The sequence below is a fragment of the Pelophylax lessonae genome (genome assembly GCF_965119305.1).
Source record: "Pelophylax lessonae genome assembly, chromosome: 2".
NCBI classification, from domain to species: Eukaryota; Metazoa; Chordata; class Amphibia; order Anura; family Ranidae; genus Pelophylax; species Pelophylax lessonae.
This window is the reverse complement of record NC_138769.1, coordinates 583,857,759-583,877,850: the sequence shown is the minus strand read 5'-3', so window position 1 is coordinate 583,877,850 and position 20,092 is coordinate 583,857,759. Positions and strand designations below refer to the sequence as shown.

The 20,092-nt window shown below is 41.9% G+C and overlaps 1 protein-coding gene across 1 annotated transcript; it reads left to right on the top strand.

Moving 5' to 3' along the window:
• The first annotated feature begins 4,856 nt into the window (after positions 1-4,856).
• Positions 4,857-17,701, top strand: LOC309547038 (chymotrypsin-like elastase family member 1). Its single transcript, XM_082246821.1, has 8 exons — positions 4,857-4,916; positions 7,611-7,708; positions 8,978-9,078; positions 11,822-11,947; positions 13,232-13,368; positions 14,519-14,664; positions 15,320-15,469; positions 17,618-17,701. The coding sequence occupies exons 1-8, from the start codon at positions 4,877-4,879 to the stop codon at positions 17,624-17,626; spliced, it is 807 nt and encodes a 268-aa protein (XP_082102947.1). The 5' UTR covers positions 4,857-4,876; the 3' UTR covers positions 17,627-17,701.
• Positions 17,702-20,092: the final 2,391 nt, after the last annotated feature.

Genomic DNA, 20,092 nt, shown 5'->3' with positions numbered 1-20,092 from the left:
CTGAAACTGCACAACCAACCTCCCACACAGCAAAATCGATGTAGAACACTGACCCTGCCTATTCTCCAGCCTCGCCCTAAAATGCCCTAATAACTCGCCCTGCCTGCACTCCAACCTGTCCCTGCATTCTTTTCGGACACAATACAATTTTTCACTGTCTGTCCCTAATCAGCAGCCAGCACGTATGATGTGTGCTCTCTCCCTAATACTACAGCAGAATGACGCAGCACGCTGGGTTTCAAACTTATAAAGACATGGTCACGTGCTTCAGATGGCCAATCACAGCTACTAATATATTAGTAGGCATGGCTGGGATGGCTTAAGGCACACCAGTTAAACGCTTGTTGATTGGCTGTTGAAAGCCCGCCATTACATACAAAACAGGAAATAACATGACCGAACACGGATTTTAAACCCGAACATACAGTAAAGTTTTCGGGTCCGTGTTCGGGTAACAAAAATCCAATTATTCGGTACGAACACGAATAATACAGTCCGTGTTCGCTCAACACTAACCGTGATTCTACACATAGGACCTTCCTGGGGTCCTTCATGTTCCTGGGGAGGTGGAGAGACTTATTTATTGGTGCCTTAGAGGTGGTGGTTCTTAAAAGAAGTTCATCCCTGCTGGAGCTATTCAATACAATAATCTGGTGCTCTCCCAGTGCGCAGTCAGGGGAGAGATTCACCACAAAACTCTGATGCTCAGTGACAATGATCTGTTCCAGGTCTTCTCTATGGATATCAGCTTGGTATACCCCACCATTAACTTCTTTATGGGTTATGGGAAAAAGTTCTGCTGTGCATTCATCCTCATTTGTACGTTCTATCCAGAGAGGGCTATCAGCTGAAGCAATAAGCGCACCCTGGACTCTAAGTTGCTCTGCAGTCCCTTCATTCAGCACAGCAGAAATTGTGTCCGCTCCACTGTTATACACTGAGACCTCAGACACAGGAGGAGATACAGAGGGACAGAGAGGCTCAGCAACAGACACCTTTCATATTTCACCTTTGTTTCAACTAGACTGTGGTAATACATTTTTTCCATTCAAATGATTTTTATTGCAAATTTTCAAACAAACAGGAATAAAGAAACAAGCAGGTGAAAATTAACAGTGCAACACGTAAACATAACCAATATCAGCAGGATTCAAACAGCGTGTATAGCAGGTTCAAGCCGAGAAACATTACAATAATTTCGAATGTATAGAATGTCAAATGCATGAGGTGCCCTCTAGCTGTGCAAGTTGGTAATGCTTGCAGTAAATTTCACAAATTACAGATTATCCCTGGGAGGTACACTATGGCCATCTAGTCTTCAAACCCGAAAGTACAGGGTCTGATGTTATCAGATGAGATTAATTGGGGAAGTGTGTATTATACCAATGTGTCCATTGTTGCCATTTGGATTTCTCCCTTTGATAGAGCTCATGAGTAGGGGTCATAAGCAGTTCAAAGGTACTGTGGGTTTGGGTAGTGTTGATCATCTCTAGGAGGGAAGGGGGCTGTGCGTCCTTCCATTTTCTGGTAATACTGATTCTAGTTGAGAGGAGTATATTTATTACCATTTTACGGGATTGCAACAGAATGTTTTCGATTGATAGGTTATACCAGCGTCATAGTGCAACCATCGTTAGGGCATACCACAATAAGGTACCTTCCATTAGGGTCTGCAGTGGAAGTTATGAGACGAAAGTCAAGCGATTTGTGGATTGCTATCAGAACCCCTTTTCATTTTTTGGAGCATGATGCAGTAAAGACAGTGGGAAAATCTCTGTGGGGGCAGGTAGGCAAGTGTGAGTCCAAAAAGTGAGTCTCCTGGGCACAAATAATCTTGGCCTTGTGTCTCGCAGCTGTGCGCCACAGGGAAGCACGTTTGGCTTGGTGGTTTAAGCCATTAACATTCAGTGACAGTACTTTAACTGACATTGAAGAGTAATGCCCCATACACACGTGCAGATTATCTGCAGACTTTTGTCTGCAGACTTACCAAAACCATATAATATGAGGTCAAACCTAAACACTTTCAATTTGTATGCAATCCGGCAGGCCCTTGCACTACATAGAAAAGGTAAGTCTGCAGACAAAAGTCTGCAGATAATCTGCACGTGTGTACGGGGCATTAGAGTCTGTGTGGTGTGTAGTTACTCACAGTTTTGAGGAAGTTCTCATTGCAGCTGGTGGCGCTGAGGGTATCTTGTCTTGGTATGAAGTTCTCGGTGGTAGAGGTGCTGTATTTGAGGGGGATCCTCGTGTTGCTGTAGACAGTACTGAGGTTCTGATAGGCCGTGTGCACATAGTTCAGCTTTAAAGCGCTGGAGGTACCTGCATAGGGGAGGGGGAAGAAACAAAGAACCAAACAGGTCAACAAGAAACACAAAGACATGGTGGAGATTGCTGGCATGAGTAGCCTTCTCCTATTGGGGGTAAGAACAGTTTATAGCCAAACGGGCCGGATGGCTACAGGCGAATTTCGATGAAACAGACAGGATTCCAGTAGTGTAGAAAAAGACGGAAGAGCAGTGAACTGCGTGTTTTCAAGTGTCTCTTGAATTGCGATGGGGCACGGTGTGCCACTGCTGGGGCACTCTACTCGGGGATTAGAGGGGCAGGTTCAGGGATTATACCCCATGATTGAAGCAGGGATATGCCTCTGTCCAGAGTGGTTATGGAATGTGATGCTCCATTTCTCTTCACTACTATCTTTGAAGGATGCTTCCATTTATAAGGAATGTTGTGATTCCGTAACGCCTTTGTGATAGTGGACAGTTGTCTCCTCATATCCAAGGTGTGTTTAGACAGATCAGCAAATATTTGAACAGTGGAGTAAGGGTCAGGAAGCTGGCCTTGTAGCCTAGATTTCTGAAGAATGGTCTCTATTGTTTGGTAGAAGTGCACTCGCAATAGGGTGTTGCGAGGCGTTTGCTGAGGGAGAAATGGGGGTTTTGGGACCCTGTGAATGCGATCAATGGTTAGCTCCAGGGGGTCGCCCCAGGTAGGATAGCTGTGAACACATCAAGGGCAAATTTGTGTAGCTCAGCAGGTTGCATGGATTCAGGGATGCCCCGGATCTAAAGATTGTTTCTTCTGGAGCAATCCTCCAGATCAGCAATCTTCGCTTTGAGCCAGTGGCGTTCTTCAACATTCTCCTCGTGTGCTTCTACCAGGTCATTAACAGTAGTGACTATGTAAGACACAGAGGATTCCACATTATGCACTCTGTCACCCAGGGAATGAACCTCTGCAGTGAATCTGTTAGCAAGTGTCATGATGTCGGATTGCAGGGATGTATGGAGAGTGAACATCATGTCCTTAAGAGCAGTGTCCAGGATGGCCTACAGTGGGAAAGGCAGCTATGGGAGATGTCCCCAAGGAGACCGGCAGTAGAGAGGAAGTTGAGCAGCCTGGGGCTGAGTCCTGGTCTTGGTGTTCCAGCCTAATTTTAGATTTGGCAGGACCGCTGCAAGATGGGCTGGAGGGCTCCGACGTGTGAGGGGAGAGAGTACCTGTGTTGGAGTGTACTCCTGGTGGTGAATCCTCCGGGAGGTCTGAGTAGTGGACCTGCTGCCTCTCCGGGATGGCAAGGCCATCTTGTCGACCACCCCGAGGCGGCGGCGGGAGTTTCTTCACCCCTTTCTCCTCCTTGCACTTTCTGGACATAGCGGCAGGGTCTGTGCGGTGTCGGAGTAGGGTTGAGAGCTGGATCCTGTTCTGATTGCTGCGGATGTCGCTGGATTGACTTCACCTGGAGCCGGAGCGATGGATCAAGCGTCCATCTAGGTCCCGCGCTGGCCACGCCCCCTCATTGTAATACATTTTTAACCACAACATTTTTCAGTACCCCCACCCTCACCACTGTGAGCAGATGGAGCTTCATTCAAGACATCAAAGTTTACATTTTCATTGACAGACTATTTTGTATGTATGGGTGGTTCCTGCGCTATCTGAGGTAGTATGTGTTTCCTTCTTATTGCTGCACCACGAAACTGGTACCAGGAACCAGTTGATACAGAATTAAAAACGTGTGGGTTTGTGGTGCGCTTCAGAAGTGAATTAGTGTAAAATATAATAAATATGTATGCTTAATTAATATTCCAAGTAGAGTGCCGTTTTTAAATTGACGTATTCTTTTTAGCTGGAGGTATATTCCCACTTCAATATAAACGTGATGCAGTAAATAGATAAATAAATAAATAAATCAACTGTATTGCCTCTATACCGTGTTAAAACATATTTTCTAACTTAAAAGTGCTGAGTGCTTTCAATCTTCAAAAAATATCTTCAAAAAATATCTAAAGCCAGCAAATAAATAAATACATAGGAGTCCCTGAGGAAGTCACATGACGTGACGTAACACGTAGGAGGAGCCGCCAGACACCAGAAATATACCTCCAGCTAAAAAGAATACGTCAATTTAAAAACGGCACTCTACTTGGAATATTAATTAAGCATACATATTTATTATATTTTACACTAATTCACTTCTGAAGCGCACCACAAACCCACACGTTTTTAATTCATTGACAGACTGCATTCATTCTTTATCACTATGAGCATTTTCACACATTTCAGTTTTGGCATTTAACAAATTCTCATCACCAGGTTCAAGTACCCTCTTGTCCATCAGAGCAGCACCATGGTTGTCCCGGGCAACCTCTAGCTCCAACACACGGAGCTTTTCGCGTATCAACTTGTCTGTTTGCTAATCTTTTTATAAAAAGTTTAAATATATCTCTTGTCCTTGAGGAATCGTGGACAAACTTCCCACCTGCTATCACCTGAAAATGTTCTCACTGGTTCTTGACTTCTCCCTTCTATAAAAGAGGAGACAGAAAGGCTTGGTGGTACATGAGATTGTCTCTGCAATTGCCTCACAATGCTCAGGCTTCTGGTACTTGCTGCCCTTGTCCTCTGCGGTAAGAAGTGATATTTCCTATTCATCAATACTTTATTGAAGCATATAATAGGGGAAATATTTAAACAAACCCAGGAATATTTTATTAAAGAATGTACTGAATAATTGAAGCAAATATTAACACAATTTATTTTGCAAAGTTACCTAACTCCTTTAGTAAATCAAACCAAAAGTTGTTGTTTTTTTTTTTATTTAAAATATATGCAAAGCCAGATTTTATATATATTTTTTGAATAGAGTAAGGAAGGGTTTGAACCATTTTCTTTTTTGGGGTGGTGGGGACCACTATCTCAATTTGTCCAGCGGACCACTGTTGCCAGGACTCAAGGTAGGGAAGAATCCAAAATTTTCAGCTGTCAGCTGAACAGGAAGGTGGGAGAGGTAACCACGCACTGATACTGAAATGTTAACTAGAACCCCCCCCCCCCTAATGATGGTTTTTCACTACAATTTAACTTAAGGACCAGGCCTATTTCTGACACTTATTGTTTACAACAAGTTAAAGTCAGTATTTTTTGCTAGAAAATTACTTAGAACCCCAAAACATTATATAAATATTTTTAGCAGAGACCCTAGGGAATAAAATGGAGATGTTTGCAATACTTTATGTCACACCGTATTTGCGCAGCGATCTTACAAACGCAATTTTAAAAAAATACACTTTTTTTCATTAAAATATAAAAAAACAGTAAAGTTGGCCCAATTTTTTTCTATAATGTGAAAGATAATGTTATGTTGAGTAAATTGATACCTAACATGGCATGCTACAAAATTGTGCACGCTCATGGAATGGCAACAAACTTTGGTACTTAAAAATCTCCATAGGCGACGCTTCAAAAATTTCTACAGGTTACCAGTTTAACCGCTTCAGCCCCGCCCATCGCAGTTTCACTGCGGCAGGCAGGCGCTCCTGGGCAAAGTACGCCGCTCGCTCAGGAGACTGTAGGGGGCGAGCGCTCGTTAGCTGGGGAGCTCACGATCTCCCGCAGCAGAGAGAGGAGGACAGACTGATGTAAACACAGCCGTCTGTCATTCTCCCTGAAGTGATCACAAAGGCTATGTGATCCTGCTATATAGGATCTCATGTCTCTGTGATTACTTAACAAGCCACGCCCCTCCGCAGTTAGAATCACGCCCCTAGGGACACATTTAACCCCTTGATCACCAGTACAGTTAACCCCTTCCCTGCCAGTGTCATTTTTACAGTAACAGTGCATATTTTTAGCACTGATTACTGTAATAATGTCACTGGAAAAGTCAGTTAGGGGTCCGATCTGTCCGCCGCAATGTCACAGTCCCGCAAAAAAAAACACAGATCGCCGCCATTACTAGTAAAAATAAAAAACAATAAAAATTACATAAATCTATCCCGTAGTTATTAAACTCAATAACATTTGCGCAAACAAATCAAAATACGCTTATTGCGATTTTTTTTACCAAAAATATGTAGCAGAAAACAAATTGGCCTAAAATGTTAAAAAACTTTGATGTTTACATTTTTGTTTTGAGAATTTCATATAAAAAAATCTGAAAAATATTGTTATTTTTTTTAAATTGTCGCTTTTTTTTGTTTATAGCGCAAAAAAAATAGAATTGCACAGGTGATCAAATACCACCAAAAGAAAGCTCTGTTTGTGGGAAAAAAAGGACATCAATTTTGTTTGTCCGTTAAAATCACGCAGTGCCGAATCACAAAATAGGGCCTGGTCATTGAGCAGCCAAATCCTCCGGGGCTAAAGTGGTTAAAGATACAGAGGAGGTCTAGTGCTAGAAATATTGATCTCCCTCTAACGATCGTGGTGATCCCTCACATGTGTGGTTTGAACACCGTTTACTTATGTGAATGCAACTTGTGTATGATTTTGCTTCTGTGCGTGAGCTCGGAGGGACAGGGCGCTTTAAATTTTTTATTTTTTTTTTCCTTATTTATTTTTATTTTTTTTATTTTTATATTTCCCCTTTCAAAAAAAATTTTGGATCACTTTCATTCCTATTACAAGGAATGTAAACATCCCTTGTAATAGAAATATGCAGGACAGGTCCTCTTTAAAGTGAGATCTGGGGTCAAATAGACACTAAAGCAATAAAAAAAAAAAAAAAAAAAAAATGTCGCCCTTTAAGGCTGTTGGGATGAAGTGACGTTTGACGTTGTTCCAGGCCTCCAAGGGCATAGAGTGGAGTGAGGGCCATCTTGCCCTCACTCGATTCCTGCCCATCAGGCAAGCAGGTCGGATAGTTTTCCCCGCTACCGACGGCTCCGGTAAGCAAGGAAAATGACCGGGAAGCGGCAGGAGAGGGATGGGTACCTCTCCCACCGCCCATAAAAGTGATCCTGTGGCAAATCCCCTGCTAGGACCACTTTATGGTAAAGCGGACCACTCGCTGTGTAAGAAAATACCAGGATTATGGCAGCTATAACTCCGATATGGCAGCCATAACTCCGATATTTAATGTCAAATTAGGGACGTAAATACGCAGTGGGCAGTCAGGAAGTGGTTAAGTAGCCATAGCACAATGAATGTAAAGGTAAAGAGAATTTCTGTAGTTTTCTACTCAGAGATGAAAAACTGTGATCAGGCATTTTATGTGTCAAATTCACTTTTGCAATTCAGTTTTCTTTCTTGTTTATTATATAACAGTATTTTCACAAAACGTACTCACGTACACACTTTGTCTTTTTTAATTTCACTTAAAGGATACTGTCATGATGATGATATCCGCTATTTTGAGGACAATGATAATAGCCGTGTGGTAGGAGGCACCAACGCAGCCAAGAATGCCTGGCCATGGCAGGTTAGTTACACACAAGTACAAGATCCAATCATTGATTTACCCTTTGGAGCACAATTTTTCATAAGTGATCAGTATACATTGTAAAAATGCTTTATACATTGTTTTAGTTATTGATGATTTTATGGTGAATCATTTCCAAAAAATTGTACTAATTCTATGACCTGTTTTTGCCTACTTTAACAGAATGAGTCAAATTAAAAGGAAAGTTAAAGGACTGTGTCTAGCCCAAGTGAAATGATTTTCAGGATAAAGTTTGAATATTAGCTGCATATGGCTGCAATCAGAAACAAATGCACAAATTACTTCTAATTAGAGCTCTATATAGTCCCTTGCAGTCACTTTGTTCGGCGTCTTCACAGTTCTGTTAGGTGGCACAGTAGATTATTTTCAAATAGTTCTGGCCTGTGCGTCCTGCCTTTTAAACTCTGTATGTGGTTACGGCTGCGGAAGGGCATTGCTTGAACTTGTGCACTCACTAAAGGTTTGAAGTCTTGCTGGCATAGATTTAAGACCAGTCAAAAAATAAAGTGAGCTTAGCTAAAGTATTTAACTATGTTGATATAGCTATTGGCAAAGCCATGTGCAGAAGATGAATGTGGGTCCCCCACCTTCTTTTCTGACAATCCCCTGCTGGCACTGTCCGCTCCTCTCTTCTCTAAGGGCCTCTTTAGGAAGCCAGGTGCCAAGGAGGCACCAGTGCATGCGCGCTCCCAAGCCATATAAATACACACAGCACAGGTAAGCCATTACCCTGCTCCCTCCTCATAGAAATTTGCCTGGAAGCAGCAGGAGCCTATGGCTCCCACTGCTTCCAGTGTATTCTATGAAAGCAGCCTGGGACAGCACTGGAGTGGTAACAGGAATCAGGATAGCGTTTAAGGATGGGGGTGGGTTGGACAAGTAATGCAGGTAATTCATTAAGGTTAAAAAAAAAAAAAACAGACTTTAAATCCATGTTAAAAACCTGGTCCGCAAGACTACCAAAAGTTCTGCCTGACTGGTGTGCACTTATAGTAACCTCTTTAATATGGCACACAGTGTAACAATCCGGCTATTATATAAATTCACAATTGGCAGCTAGCATGTACACAAATTGCATCTATAAACATGAGGCAATAAAAAAATGCCAAAATATTTTAGCCATTCAGATTGTCACCAGATTGGAATAGGTTAGAAAAGTAAAGATTATATCAGATTACTTTCTCTGGCAACATCCACCCTTGTTTTACCTTTCGGCAAAGTTATAATTCTGCTATTTAATTCCTTCAGGTATCTCTGCAGTACCTCTCTGGCAGCAGCTGGTACCACACCTGCGGAGGTTCCCTGATCCGTGCTAACCGTGTCTTGACTGCTGCTCACTGCGTGGACAGGTATTATTACATCAATGTACTTAGACAATAAAATATATATATATATATATATATATATATATATATATATATATATATATTATATTAGCTCACAAAAGTGAGTACACTCCTCACATTTTTGTAAATATTTTATTATATCTTTTTATGTGACAACACTGAAGAAATTACACTTTGCTACAATGTAAAGTTGCGAGTTTACAGCTTGTATAACAGTGTAAATTTGCTGCCCCCTAAAAATATTTCACCACACAGCCATTAGTGTCTAAGCCGCTGGCAACAAAAGTGATTACACCCCTAAGTGAAAATGTCAAAACCGGCCCAATTAGCCATTTTCCCTCCCTGGTGTCATGTGACTTGTTAGTGTTACAAGGTCTCAGGTGTGAATGGGGAGCAAGTGTGTTAAATTTGGTCACTGGTAGTTCAACATGGCTCCTCATGGCAAAGAACTCTTTGAGAATCTGAAAAACAGAAATTTTGCTCTACATGAAGATGGTCTAGGCTATTAGAAGATTGCCAAGACCCTGAAGCTGAGCTGCAGCATGGTGGTCAAGACCATACAGCGGTTTAACAGGATAGGTTCCACTCAGAACAGGCCTCGCCATGGTCGACCAAAGAAGTTGAGTGCACGTGCTCCAGAGGTTGTCTTTGGGAAATAGACGTATGAGTGCTGCAGAGGTTGAAGGGGTGTGGGGTCAGCCTGTAAGTGCTCAGACCATATGCCGCATACTGCATAAAAGTGGTTTGCATGGCTGCCATCCCAGAAGGAAGCCTCTAAAGATGATGCACAAAAAAGCCTGCAAACAGTTTGCTGAAGACAAGCAGACTAAGGACATGGATTACTGGAACCATGTCCTGTGGTCTGATGAGACCAAGTTAAACTTGTTTGGTTCAAATGGTGTCAAGCGTGAGTGGCGGCAACCAGGTGAGGAGTACAAAGACATGTGTGTCTTGCCTACAGTCAAGCATGAGGGTGGGAGTGTCATGGTCTGGGGCTGCATGAGTGCTGCTAGCACTGGGGAGCTACAGTTCATTGAGGAACCATGAATGCCAACATGTACTGTGACATACTGAAGCAGAGTATGATCCCCTCCCTTCGGAGACTGGGCCGCAGGGCAGTATTCCAACATGATAACGACCTCAAACACACCTTCAAGACGACCACTGCTTCACTAAAGAAGCTGAGGGTAAAGGTGATGGACTGGCCAAGCATGTCTCCAGACCTAAACCCTACTGAGCATCTGAGGGGCATTCTCAAACAGAAAGTGGAAGAGCGCAAGGTCACTAACATCCACCAGCTGACCGTGATGCCGTCTTGTAGCAAAGTGTCATTTCTTCAGTGTTGTCACATGAAAAGATATAATAAAATATTTACAAAAATGTGAGGGGTGTACTCACTTTTTCGAGATACGGTGTGTGTGTGTGTGTGTGTATGTATATATATATATATATATATAAGTACACACTGTATATATATTTAGATTACCAAAGAGCAGATGTTCTTAACATATACATGTCTATCTTCCCAATTATTTTAGAGTTTTTTTGTGTACTGGAAACCTAAATAACACTCCCTAACACACACACCTGTGCAAAATGCACCCTCAGGTGCTTTTATAAACTTACACATCTCTGGTGTGTTCTTTTGCAGGGCCAATTAAATGTTTTTTTCCTGGAGGGTCAGCCTTGGGGACCAGAGAAAAAAAATTAGGCAGCGCACTACAGCAAATTATGCTTGTGGCAAAACTGAGCTAACAATAGGGAGGGCACAAAACTTCAGTGGATATCGCACAGAGCACAGGGGTTAGCAGTCAGAGGTGCGTATCTCAAAGACTGCAAGAGACAACAGGGCCTAATGTACAGAAAGTAGGGGTCAGGAGTGTGTAACATACAGAGTAAAGGGGTCAAAGGTGCATAATGCACAAAGTATAGAGGTCAAGACTGCACACCACAAAGAGTAGAAGGGTCAGAAGTCAGTAATACACATGACAATAACCAGACAAGGGCAGTTCAGAGTAGGGAAAGTCTTCCCTTGGCTGGATCAGGTGAGTGGAGCAGGTGACGAGCAGCCTCCCTTGCTCTGAACTGACAGGCTGCAGGAGTGGCTCCTGTTTTTGATGCCCAGTGCACCTGTCAGCACTAGCTTTGGCACTGCACAGAATCTAATTTGGGAAGGTGGGGGGGGGGGGGGGGTTGACTCCCCGATCCCTCCATTATCTACTTTTCTGTTATCCTGATGTGTGCTGTAACCCCAGTGAATGTCCAAATACTTTAGTACTAATCTGAATAAAGGGCACATTTAGCAGTAAGAGAAACACTGTCACATGACAGAGAGAGTGACACCGCCACTCCCCATAGTGTCTGCCAATACTGTGGATTCTTGTGCTGGCTGCAATGGAGGAAGAAACTGTGGGGGAGCACTGAGAGGGTAAATAACAGTGGGAGGGGAGCCCCTTTATACAGACACTGTAACTTTGAGCTGATTGGGGTAAGATAACAGTGTTTGTTTAGGTGTTGCCAAGCCAGCATTTAAATAGCTTACCATACAACTTCTGTCTGAGGTAACTGCACTGGCAATCGATAGCTTCATCATCGACATATTCCTCCTGTGCTCTTTCTGCTTTAACAAGGGGCAGAGAGGGCAATAGATGTATGATATTCCTACAGGTACTAACTTTTATTTACCTACGAAATGCATTACATGTCTAATATTAGAAACACCTCTCATTTTCTTTAATCTTTCTAGTGTTCAAACCTTCCGTGTTGCCCTGGGAGACCACAGCCTTAGCGCTAGTGATGGTACTGAACAGTACATCTCTGTATCTTCAATTAGAAAGCACGCCAGCTGGAACAGAAACAACGTCGCTGCTGGGTAAAAAGCTGAAACATGGCATTAGATCTGTTGTTTACTCACAGTCATATAAATGCCCTTTTACATAAAAGTGGATAAGGTGGCATTAAGTACAATGTAAACATTTAAAAACAGCAACTATTCTGCTGAAGAGGCACAAGTTAGAGCAGACTTTCTATTTCATATTAATCCATTAAATGTACAATATATCTTACATGCAGCCAATAGAAACCTGTAGGTGGTGATATAACCCAGAATACCTTACACATGTTGCAATTTAGCCACAACTATTATAATTTTCAGAACTTTTAAGTCGCAGGACTTGACTTTGCAACAAAGCCATGTGGAAAAGATTAAATAGACTTACTGTAAGTTCTCTGGGATATCATAATGAATAGTCTCTGCTTTCACTTACAAACCTGGTAAACTTCTCTGTGACCTCCAATTTCCTGATAGTAAATAGGAATACTAGTATTACGTTAGCCATGCACAGCTCAATTTTCTCCTATTCAGGCTATGGGGGGAATCAGTTGATTTCCCCATACATGCTAAACAGAATAGATGGGGGAATTTCCACTGACAAAAACTGTATTCAGCAGCCATAACACCTGCAGCTGCCTGATTACCTAAACAGTGACTGCATCTAATAGGATACAGTCACTGCTCAGCCAATACTTTTCACCTGGCTCAGTTGATTTTTAAATCAACATTTGTGCAACCAGCTGGTCCTTGTAGAGCCACCCATGGATACAATCTCTTCTGGCTGAATCGGCCAAATTTCGAGTTGCCTATGGCCAGTCCTGTCCTACAGAAGAATCTCGCTTCTTGCTTGGAAATGCTTTGGAGTTTATTTTTAAACCATAGAATGATTCACATATCTCCAAAAAGTTCTCAGTCTAGCATTTTTATCACAATTGTACAGGCCCACAAAACATAGGGACAGTTTTGGTGGAAGCTTATTCACCTACAAGTATATTTTATGACCGTAGAGAGAAAAGAGAGCACCTGGGGGAAATCCAAGCAAACATCAGAAACACCAGCAAACAAATTCCATGCATTTTCTCTGATAGAATCTTAGCCCCAGACCACAGCTCTGCAAGGTCATAGTGCTAACCGCTTTGCCACTCTGTACATTGGCGTTATATGGGAGGTTTACCCCTGCCATTAACCAATATGTCAATGCCCTTAGTATTTTGTCTTGTCTCTTATCATGGACAGAAGACTGTGCAAATGTCATTATGTTTTGTCTATTTTTATGAGTGTAAAGCACTCATGTCAATGTTTGCTACTTTGTATAATTTATAGTTATGATATTGCTATCCTGTGGCTGGCCTCCAGCGCTACCCTGAACTCCGCTGTGAAAGTGGCTTCTCTGCCAAGTGATGGCTACATTCTGGCAAACAACTTCAACTGCGTTGTCACTGGCTGGGGAAGAACCAGCAGTAAGTATTGATTCCATCATAGTGAAGATTAGTGACATAGTTCTGTTAAAATAGTCGGTAGGGGGTTACCAACTGTGGTGTGCAGACACATTTCAGAAAAGAAATAGTGTAAAAGTGTGTTTAAGACAGATATGCTATATGATTGTAGCTTTACTCAAAACATATCCCCTCTGCTGATTGGAAGTAGTGCTACAGAAATATCAAGTAAGCCACTGGCAAGTTCTATAATGTGAGCCTGTTTTGAATTTTTAAAAATGCATGCGTTGTTACATTTGTTGTTAATGAATGCAAACCTGGCTATCAGAGATTACATGCACAACTTTGTAATTGGCGTGACACACCACTTACCCATTAAGCTAGTGTACTGTATAATCATAGGGGTTGATTTACTAAAGGCAAATAGACTGTGCACTTTGCAAATTGCAAATGCACTCTGCAAGTGCAGTTGCTCCAGAGCTTAGTAAATAAGCAGAGGCTCTTCTGACTTCCATCATCCAATTATGTGCAAGCAAAAATGCAGTTTTTTATTAAATTTTCCTTGCACATAATTGGGTGTTCTTTGCAAAGTGAAGCTTTACCTCATTTACTAAGCTCTGGAGCAACTGCACTTGAAAAGTGCAAGTACACTTTGCAAAGTGCATAAACTATTTAGTGATTCAACCCCATTGACTCTTCTGTGAAAGTATTACTAGCAGAGAGAGAATCAACTAGTTACCAGGCAAACTGCAATATTTTTGACTCACTTGCATTTATGCATGCAGATTTGAACAGTCTGCAGGGAATCATACAATTTAGAATTCAAGATTGCCTGAACTCCTGAATTATTGAAAATTGAATGAAAATTAGAGTACAATTCAACAAAGGAAATGTTAAGCTGAGTTGTTTAAAGAACATAGTACAGAAAATTCATAGTATAAGTGTAAATGTTAGAAATAACTACCCTATAAAGATATTGTGAGGCGTATTAAATGAGCCATGTAAGATCAGATATGAAATGAACATTAGAATGGATATAACTAGTTATCTAAAAATCAAAATAGTACATCAGGATGATTGAACCAGGGAATCACATGTTCTTCTGGTTTACCAATCACTGGACATAAGTTTTATCTTTGCAATGACTGTATTGCAAACCTTTCTTTGTCTGCAGCTGGTGGTTCTCTGCCCAGCATCCTCCAGCAGGTCACTCTGCCCACGGTTGCCTACTCTACCTGCTCCTTGAGCGCCTGGTGGGGCAGCACTGTTAAGAGCAATATGATCTGTTCTGGTGGTGACGGAGTCAAGGCATCTTGCAACGTGAGTTTTTTTTTAAAAAATTTTATAACGTTTTTATACTAAGTTTCTATATATTACCAGTTTAACTATTGTTGTTATTATGATCATTATCAGAAATAATATTATTTCTACAATTCTTTATCTATAGAGTGGAAACATACAAAATTCCATGTCACTTTACAATCTGTGAGATCACAATGAATTTATTTATACATACAAGGATAACTGTGATATAATATACAAGGATAGAGCAGCTAGGACACCTCTGCTTTCAGGGTTTAGCAATCTTACAAAAAGAACAGAAACATATCATGACACTTACTGCTAAACTTCCCTACATTTCTTGCAATATATGGAATTTTATAGTTTTATATTTATATTCATCACAATTATATTGCTACTTAATTTGTAAAGTCATAATTACTGAATGTTCTACTCTAACTAAAGTGTGCATGCAGCAGTTTCATTATATGAACTTGATTTGGATGCTCCTATAAATACAAGTCATTTTGTGATCTTGAAAAAACATTTACCCCCTTTGTACAACATATTGTCAGCCTGCTATATATTGCCAAATAATGAGGATACTAAACACCATGCCTTCTGAAAAGTCAATTATGAAACAAGTAATTATAGTGATTTCAGCAACATTTTACATATTTTCTTACAATTTCAGGGTGATTCCGGTGGACCCCTGAACTGTGCCATCAATGGTGTGTACCAAGTCCATGGCATTGTCAGCTTTGGATCCTCTCTTGGATGCAACTATTTCCAGAAACCATCCGTGTTCACCAGAGTGTCTGCCTACATCTCCTGGATCAACAGCGTAAGTCACCAATATGACCTTCCCAGATAAATACCCGGGCCTTTTACTTTACTTTGCACAGCTCAGCAAAAATCAATTCAGGTGTTGTCACATGCAAATAAGCTAATGAACTCATGGAGTATTCAGTAAAAACTACACTGTTTTGCTTCCTTCTGTCTCTGCCTAAAGAAAAATAATCTGAACTGTTCTGTGGTTTAGAGCTGGGTCACACAGGTGTTTTTAGCTAATAATTTCAATAAGGGTGACCTTGTAGAAATTCTTTACTAGTTGATTGCTGCATTTCACATAGGAATCACCCTGACCCTGTTACGCATACAGCATTGTGTGAATAAAACTGGCATGAAATCACTAGCAGAAAGAGCTTCCACATGCTACTGCCTTAAGAGCCCATTCAGAATAGCGCGACACGACTCTGCACGACTTGGGGAGGCGACTTGTCAGTCCCGTGCACCACGACTTCGGAGCGACTTGCAGGGACTTCACATAATGGAAGTCTATGCAAGTCGCTCCAAGGTCGCCCCAAAGTAGTACAGGACCCTTTTTCTATGTCGGAGCGACTTGTGTCGCTCCTATTAGAACGGGTCCTGTACTACTGAATGGACCGCCACCGAGCGCGACTTGTCAGGCTGGCAAGTCGCCTGACAAGTCGCGCTAGTCTGAATGGGCTCTTACTGGTTCATTAATCTGTCACTATTTATAAATAGGTAAATGAACCATTATTAGAATTGTAAAACAGAGAGGTACTTAAGTTGTCAAGGGAGAGCTTGCACTATTTGTAGGGGAGAACTTAAAGTATAACTGCAGGTAAAACTTTTTTTCTTTTAAGTTAAATGGAGAGGGATTAGAACCCCTGTCAGATTTATTTGCCATCTGTGCCAGCCGTTACAGAGATTCACCCTCCCTATTTGTCCTATTTACTGTTATCTTATCACTGAAAGTGAAAGAAAAGGAAAATCACAAATTTTAGGTGGTCCCTAGAATAGTAATAAAGGAGAAGTCTTCCAATGGGGAGACTAGTTCAAGTGGGCAATGGATTACCTTAGGGCTCTTTCACACGGTCCGCCTCCGTAGGCGGATCCGTGCTGCTCAGCGAGGATCGATCCGCCGATCCCCGCTGAGCCGGTGGATGACAGCTCCGTCTCCGCTTGCAGTGCGGAGAGGGAGGTGTCACAGTTCCCGCTGCTTTCTATGGGGGATCGGATGAGAGCGGACCGCCTGTCCGCTCTCATCCGATCCCTGAACGGATGGAAAAATAGGGTTTCCATCCGTCCAGATTTCACGGACAGGATCGGATACGGATGGCAGCAGGAGGTGTCTCCGCTGACATCCGCTGCCCCATAGAGCTGCATGGAGGATCCGATCAGATCTGCCTAAAAAACTGACAGGCGGTTCTGATTGGACCGCCCGTGTGAAAGAGCCCTTAAAGTGTTTATATTTTTTTAAATTAAAAAAATAAACATTTTATACTTATGGTATTGCACAATGCAGCCCTGAACTTACTCTTCTTGGGTCCCCAGCTGGCATTTTCTGTTCCTCCTCTTCTCTGAATGCCCTTTTAGCAAGCCCCTTGCTATGGGGGTACTCATGCAAGCTCGCCCTGAGCAGGGTTGTGTGCATCTATAGACACACACAGCATGGCTCATCTCTGCCCTCTGCTCATGTGTTTTGCTGTCTCTGTGCCTGTGAGAGAGAGGGATTGAAGACAAGCGCTGCTGTAGACGGGCACTGCACTGGATTGAAAGAGGAACCAGGTAAATATTTAAGGGGAGCTGGGGAGAGCTGATCATGGAAGGTTTTTGTATCCCAATGCAAATGCATTAGGAATGCAGGTAAAAAAACGCATGCCTTTAGAACCACTTTAATTTGCACTTTCTGTTTTGGCTATGGGACAGGAAGTGAAGGAAAATCTCCCCAATGGAATACAGATGGCAAAAATAAACCTCATAGGGGTTATAACCCTCACTCTATCCAAAATTAAAAAAAAAAAAAAAAACATTTTTCCTTTATTACTACTTTAACTAGAAGAAATCTACTGATGGCTGTATAGTTGGGTATATTCGGTATGCTAATTATTGCACTATATTTACAGCAATTCAGTGAATTGACTAACAAACACATAATCCCTTTTTTTTTTTTTGCTTCTTTTAGAACGTCTAATCAGAGAACCCTTTCTAAGGCATTTTTGAAGAGAAACAAGCTTGTTGCATTGAATACTATTTCATCTATGATGTTGTTTAAATGAGATCAGCATGATAATAAAGAGTTAATTGACAGCACATTTAGAGTATATTGTTTTTTCTTTCAATCTATACGTAAAACTCATCATATTAGTAACTCCACACTGTATTACTTTATTTGCATTGTATTAAGCCAGTGCGTATAGGAATATACAGGAGATCCAGCTATAAAACTGCAAGCTCTTGGGGAGAACATTTATAGAACAATATTGCAAACAAAGTGTTATACAGCCACATATGTGCTCAAACATTTAATTATTCTAATGTAGCTAAGACCAGTGGTGTATTTAGGTTTTGTGCGGCCCTAGGCCAGACTACATTCGTGCACCCCCTAATTTAACTACGACCCACCCCTTCCTTTCAAGGCCACACCCCTACCTGTTTCAGACCCGCCCTGTCATCTGTAAACCACACCCCTTCCTCTTTAGGCCCCACCTTTTCCTCTTAGAGCTCCACCTCTTCCTCTCTGTACATTAAAGGTGGGTACAAAGTGCCTACTTGTATATTTTGTTTTTTTGTATACCATTTCAAATGTTGTATCTATTATTTTAAGAGATAGAAATCATCAAATTTAAATAATTAAAAGTGTAAATTCGATCAGTTTACAAAGATCAGTCATCCATGTCAAGTATACTATATGGATCACAGCAGCGCTAATTGGTTGAATTAGCACATGGTCAGTCTATGTGAGCAGTAACACCATACCAAGGTTTCCTGTACATATCAATAGAGATGGCCTTGCGGTTTACCCTGCGGTCGGTTCGCGGCAAATTTTGCTTATTCGCAAATTCACGAAAAGTCGGACTTTTGCTGATGTTCGCAAAGATGTCTGCGCCGCCATTTTCTTTTTCATTCAGAAGAACTTTGACCCCTGACACAGTCGTCAGGTGGAACGGGACAGCCAATTAAAACATTTCAGCACATGGACATGCCCCCTACCCTATAAATAGACCTGAGCTGTGTGAAGATCCACAAAAGTCCTTTTCAGGGCTGGTATTTCGGTATAGGTCTACTAGTATCTTTTCAGGTTAGGGGCAGGTATCCAGTCGGTGCTTTAGGGGCAGTTAGAGATCGGCAGCAGTCACACAAATCGCTTTGTTAATGTCCACAAAAGTCCTTTACAGGGCTGTTATTTCGGTATAGGTCCAGTCTCTTTTCAGGTTAGGGACAGGTATCCAGTCTGTGCTTTAGGGGCAGTTAGAGAGATCAGCTGCAGTCACACAAATCGCTCTGTTAATGTCCACAAAAGTAATTTAAAGGGCTGCAATTTTTGGTATAGGTCCAGTCTCTTTTCCGGTTAGGGGCAGGTAGTCAGTCTGTGCTTTAGGGGCAGTTAGAGAGATCGGCTGCAGTCACACAAATGGCTCTATTAATGTCCACAAAAGTCATTTAAAGGGCTGCAATTTTTGGTATAGGTCCAGTCTCTTTTCAGGTTAGGGGCAAGTATCCAGTCTGTGCTTTAGGGGCAGTTAGAGATCGGCAGCAGTCACACAAATCGCTCTGTTAATGTCCACAAAAGTAATTTAAAGGGCTGCAATTTTTTTGGTATTGCTGTGCAGTGCACTAAAAAGGGGGGGGGAGGGGGGTAATCCACAGTATAATATACTTTGTAGAAAGCATATTATAGTGGATTAGCAGTATTATTGTGCACTGTGCAGCATTATGACAGGTGTGGTGACTGAGCGTTGCTGCAGCAATACTACAAACAGTGACAAAAGCACTTATAATGTATTATAACTGGTGTGATAGACCAATGCCCCCCCCCCCCCCCAATACCACATATTAAAGTGGGGTGTTATCTGAGTATACTTTTACAAGTGTATTTGTGTCCTGCAACAATATTGCCTCTTTTGCTGAGTTAAGTCTGATACACACAGTGCCAAACTCACTGGCCAATTTTTTGAACAACTGGTGTGATAGACCAGTGGCCCCCCAATACCACATATTGATGCGGGGTGTTATTTAACAGTATCATTTTCTAAGAGTGTATTTTAGTCCTGCAAAATTGTGGCCTCTCTTGCTGTGTTAACTGTGCTACACACAGTGACAACAGTTACTGGCCAATTATTTGTAGCACTGGCGGACTGACGGACAGGCAGATAGGGAGGAGAGGCAGGCAGAACTTGCATTGCACAAGAGGTAAAAAGCAGACTGCAAATGTATCAGGAGCGAGCCATCAACCATGTACAGTCACATCTGGCGCTCCCAGGACGCTGGCACATGGCACCGCAGTGTGGGCTTTTTTAATGTGTACGTTGCTGACAACAGTGTTGCCATCTGCAGCCTTTGCAGTCAACGCATACGTTGCGGTAAGCCCAACAATCACCTAAGGACTAGGGATGATCGAACGGTTCGGGGTCGACCATTGGTTGGACCTGAACATTGG

Excerpts from the sequence above, each read along its gene's own strand:
- LOC309547038 (XM_082246821.1), top strand. The coding sequence starts at position 4,877 with ATGCTCAGGCTTCTGGTACTTGCTGCCCTTGTCCTCTGCG. Across the intron at positions 9,079-11,821 it reads GCTGCTCACTGCGTGGACAG|TGTTCAAACCTTCCGTGTTG; the intron begins GTATTATTACAT and ends TAATCTTTCTAG. Across the intron at positions 14,665-15,319 it reads GAGTCAAGGCATCTTGCAAC|GGTGATTCCGGTGGACCCCT; the intron begins GTGAGTTTTTTT and ends TTACAATTTCAG.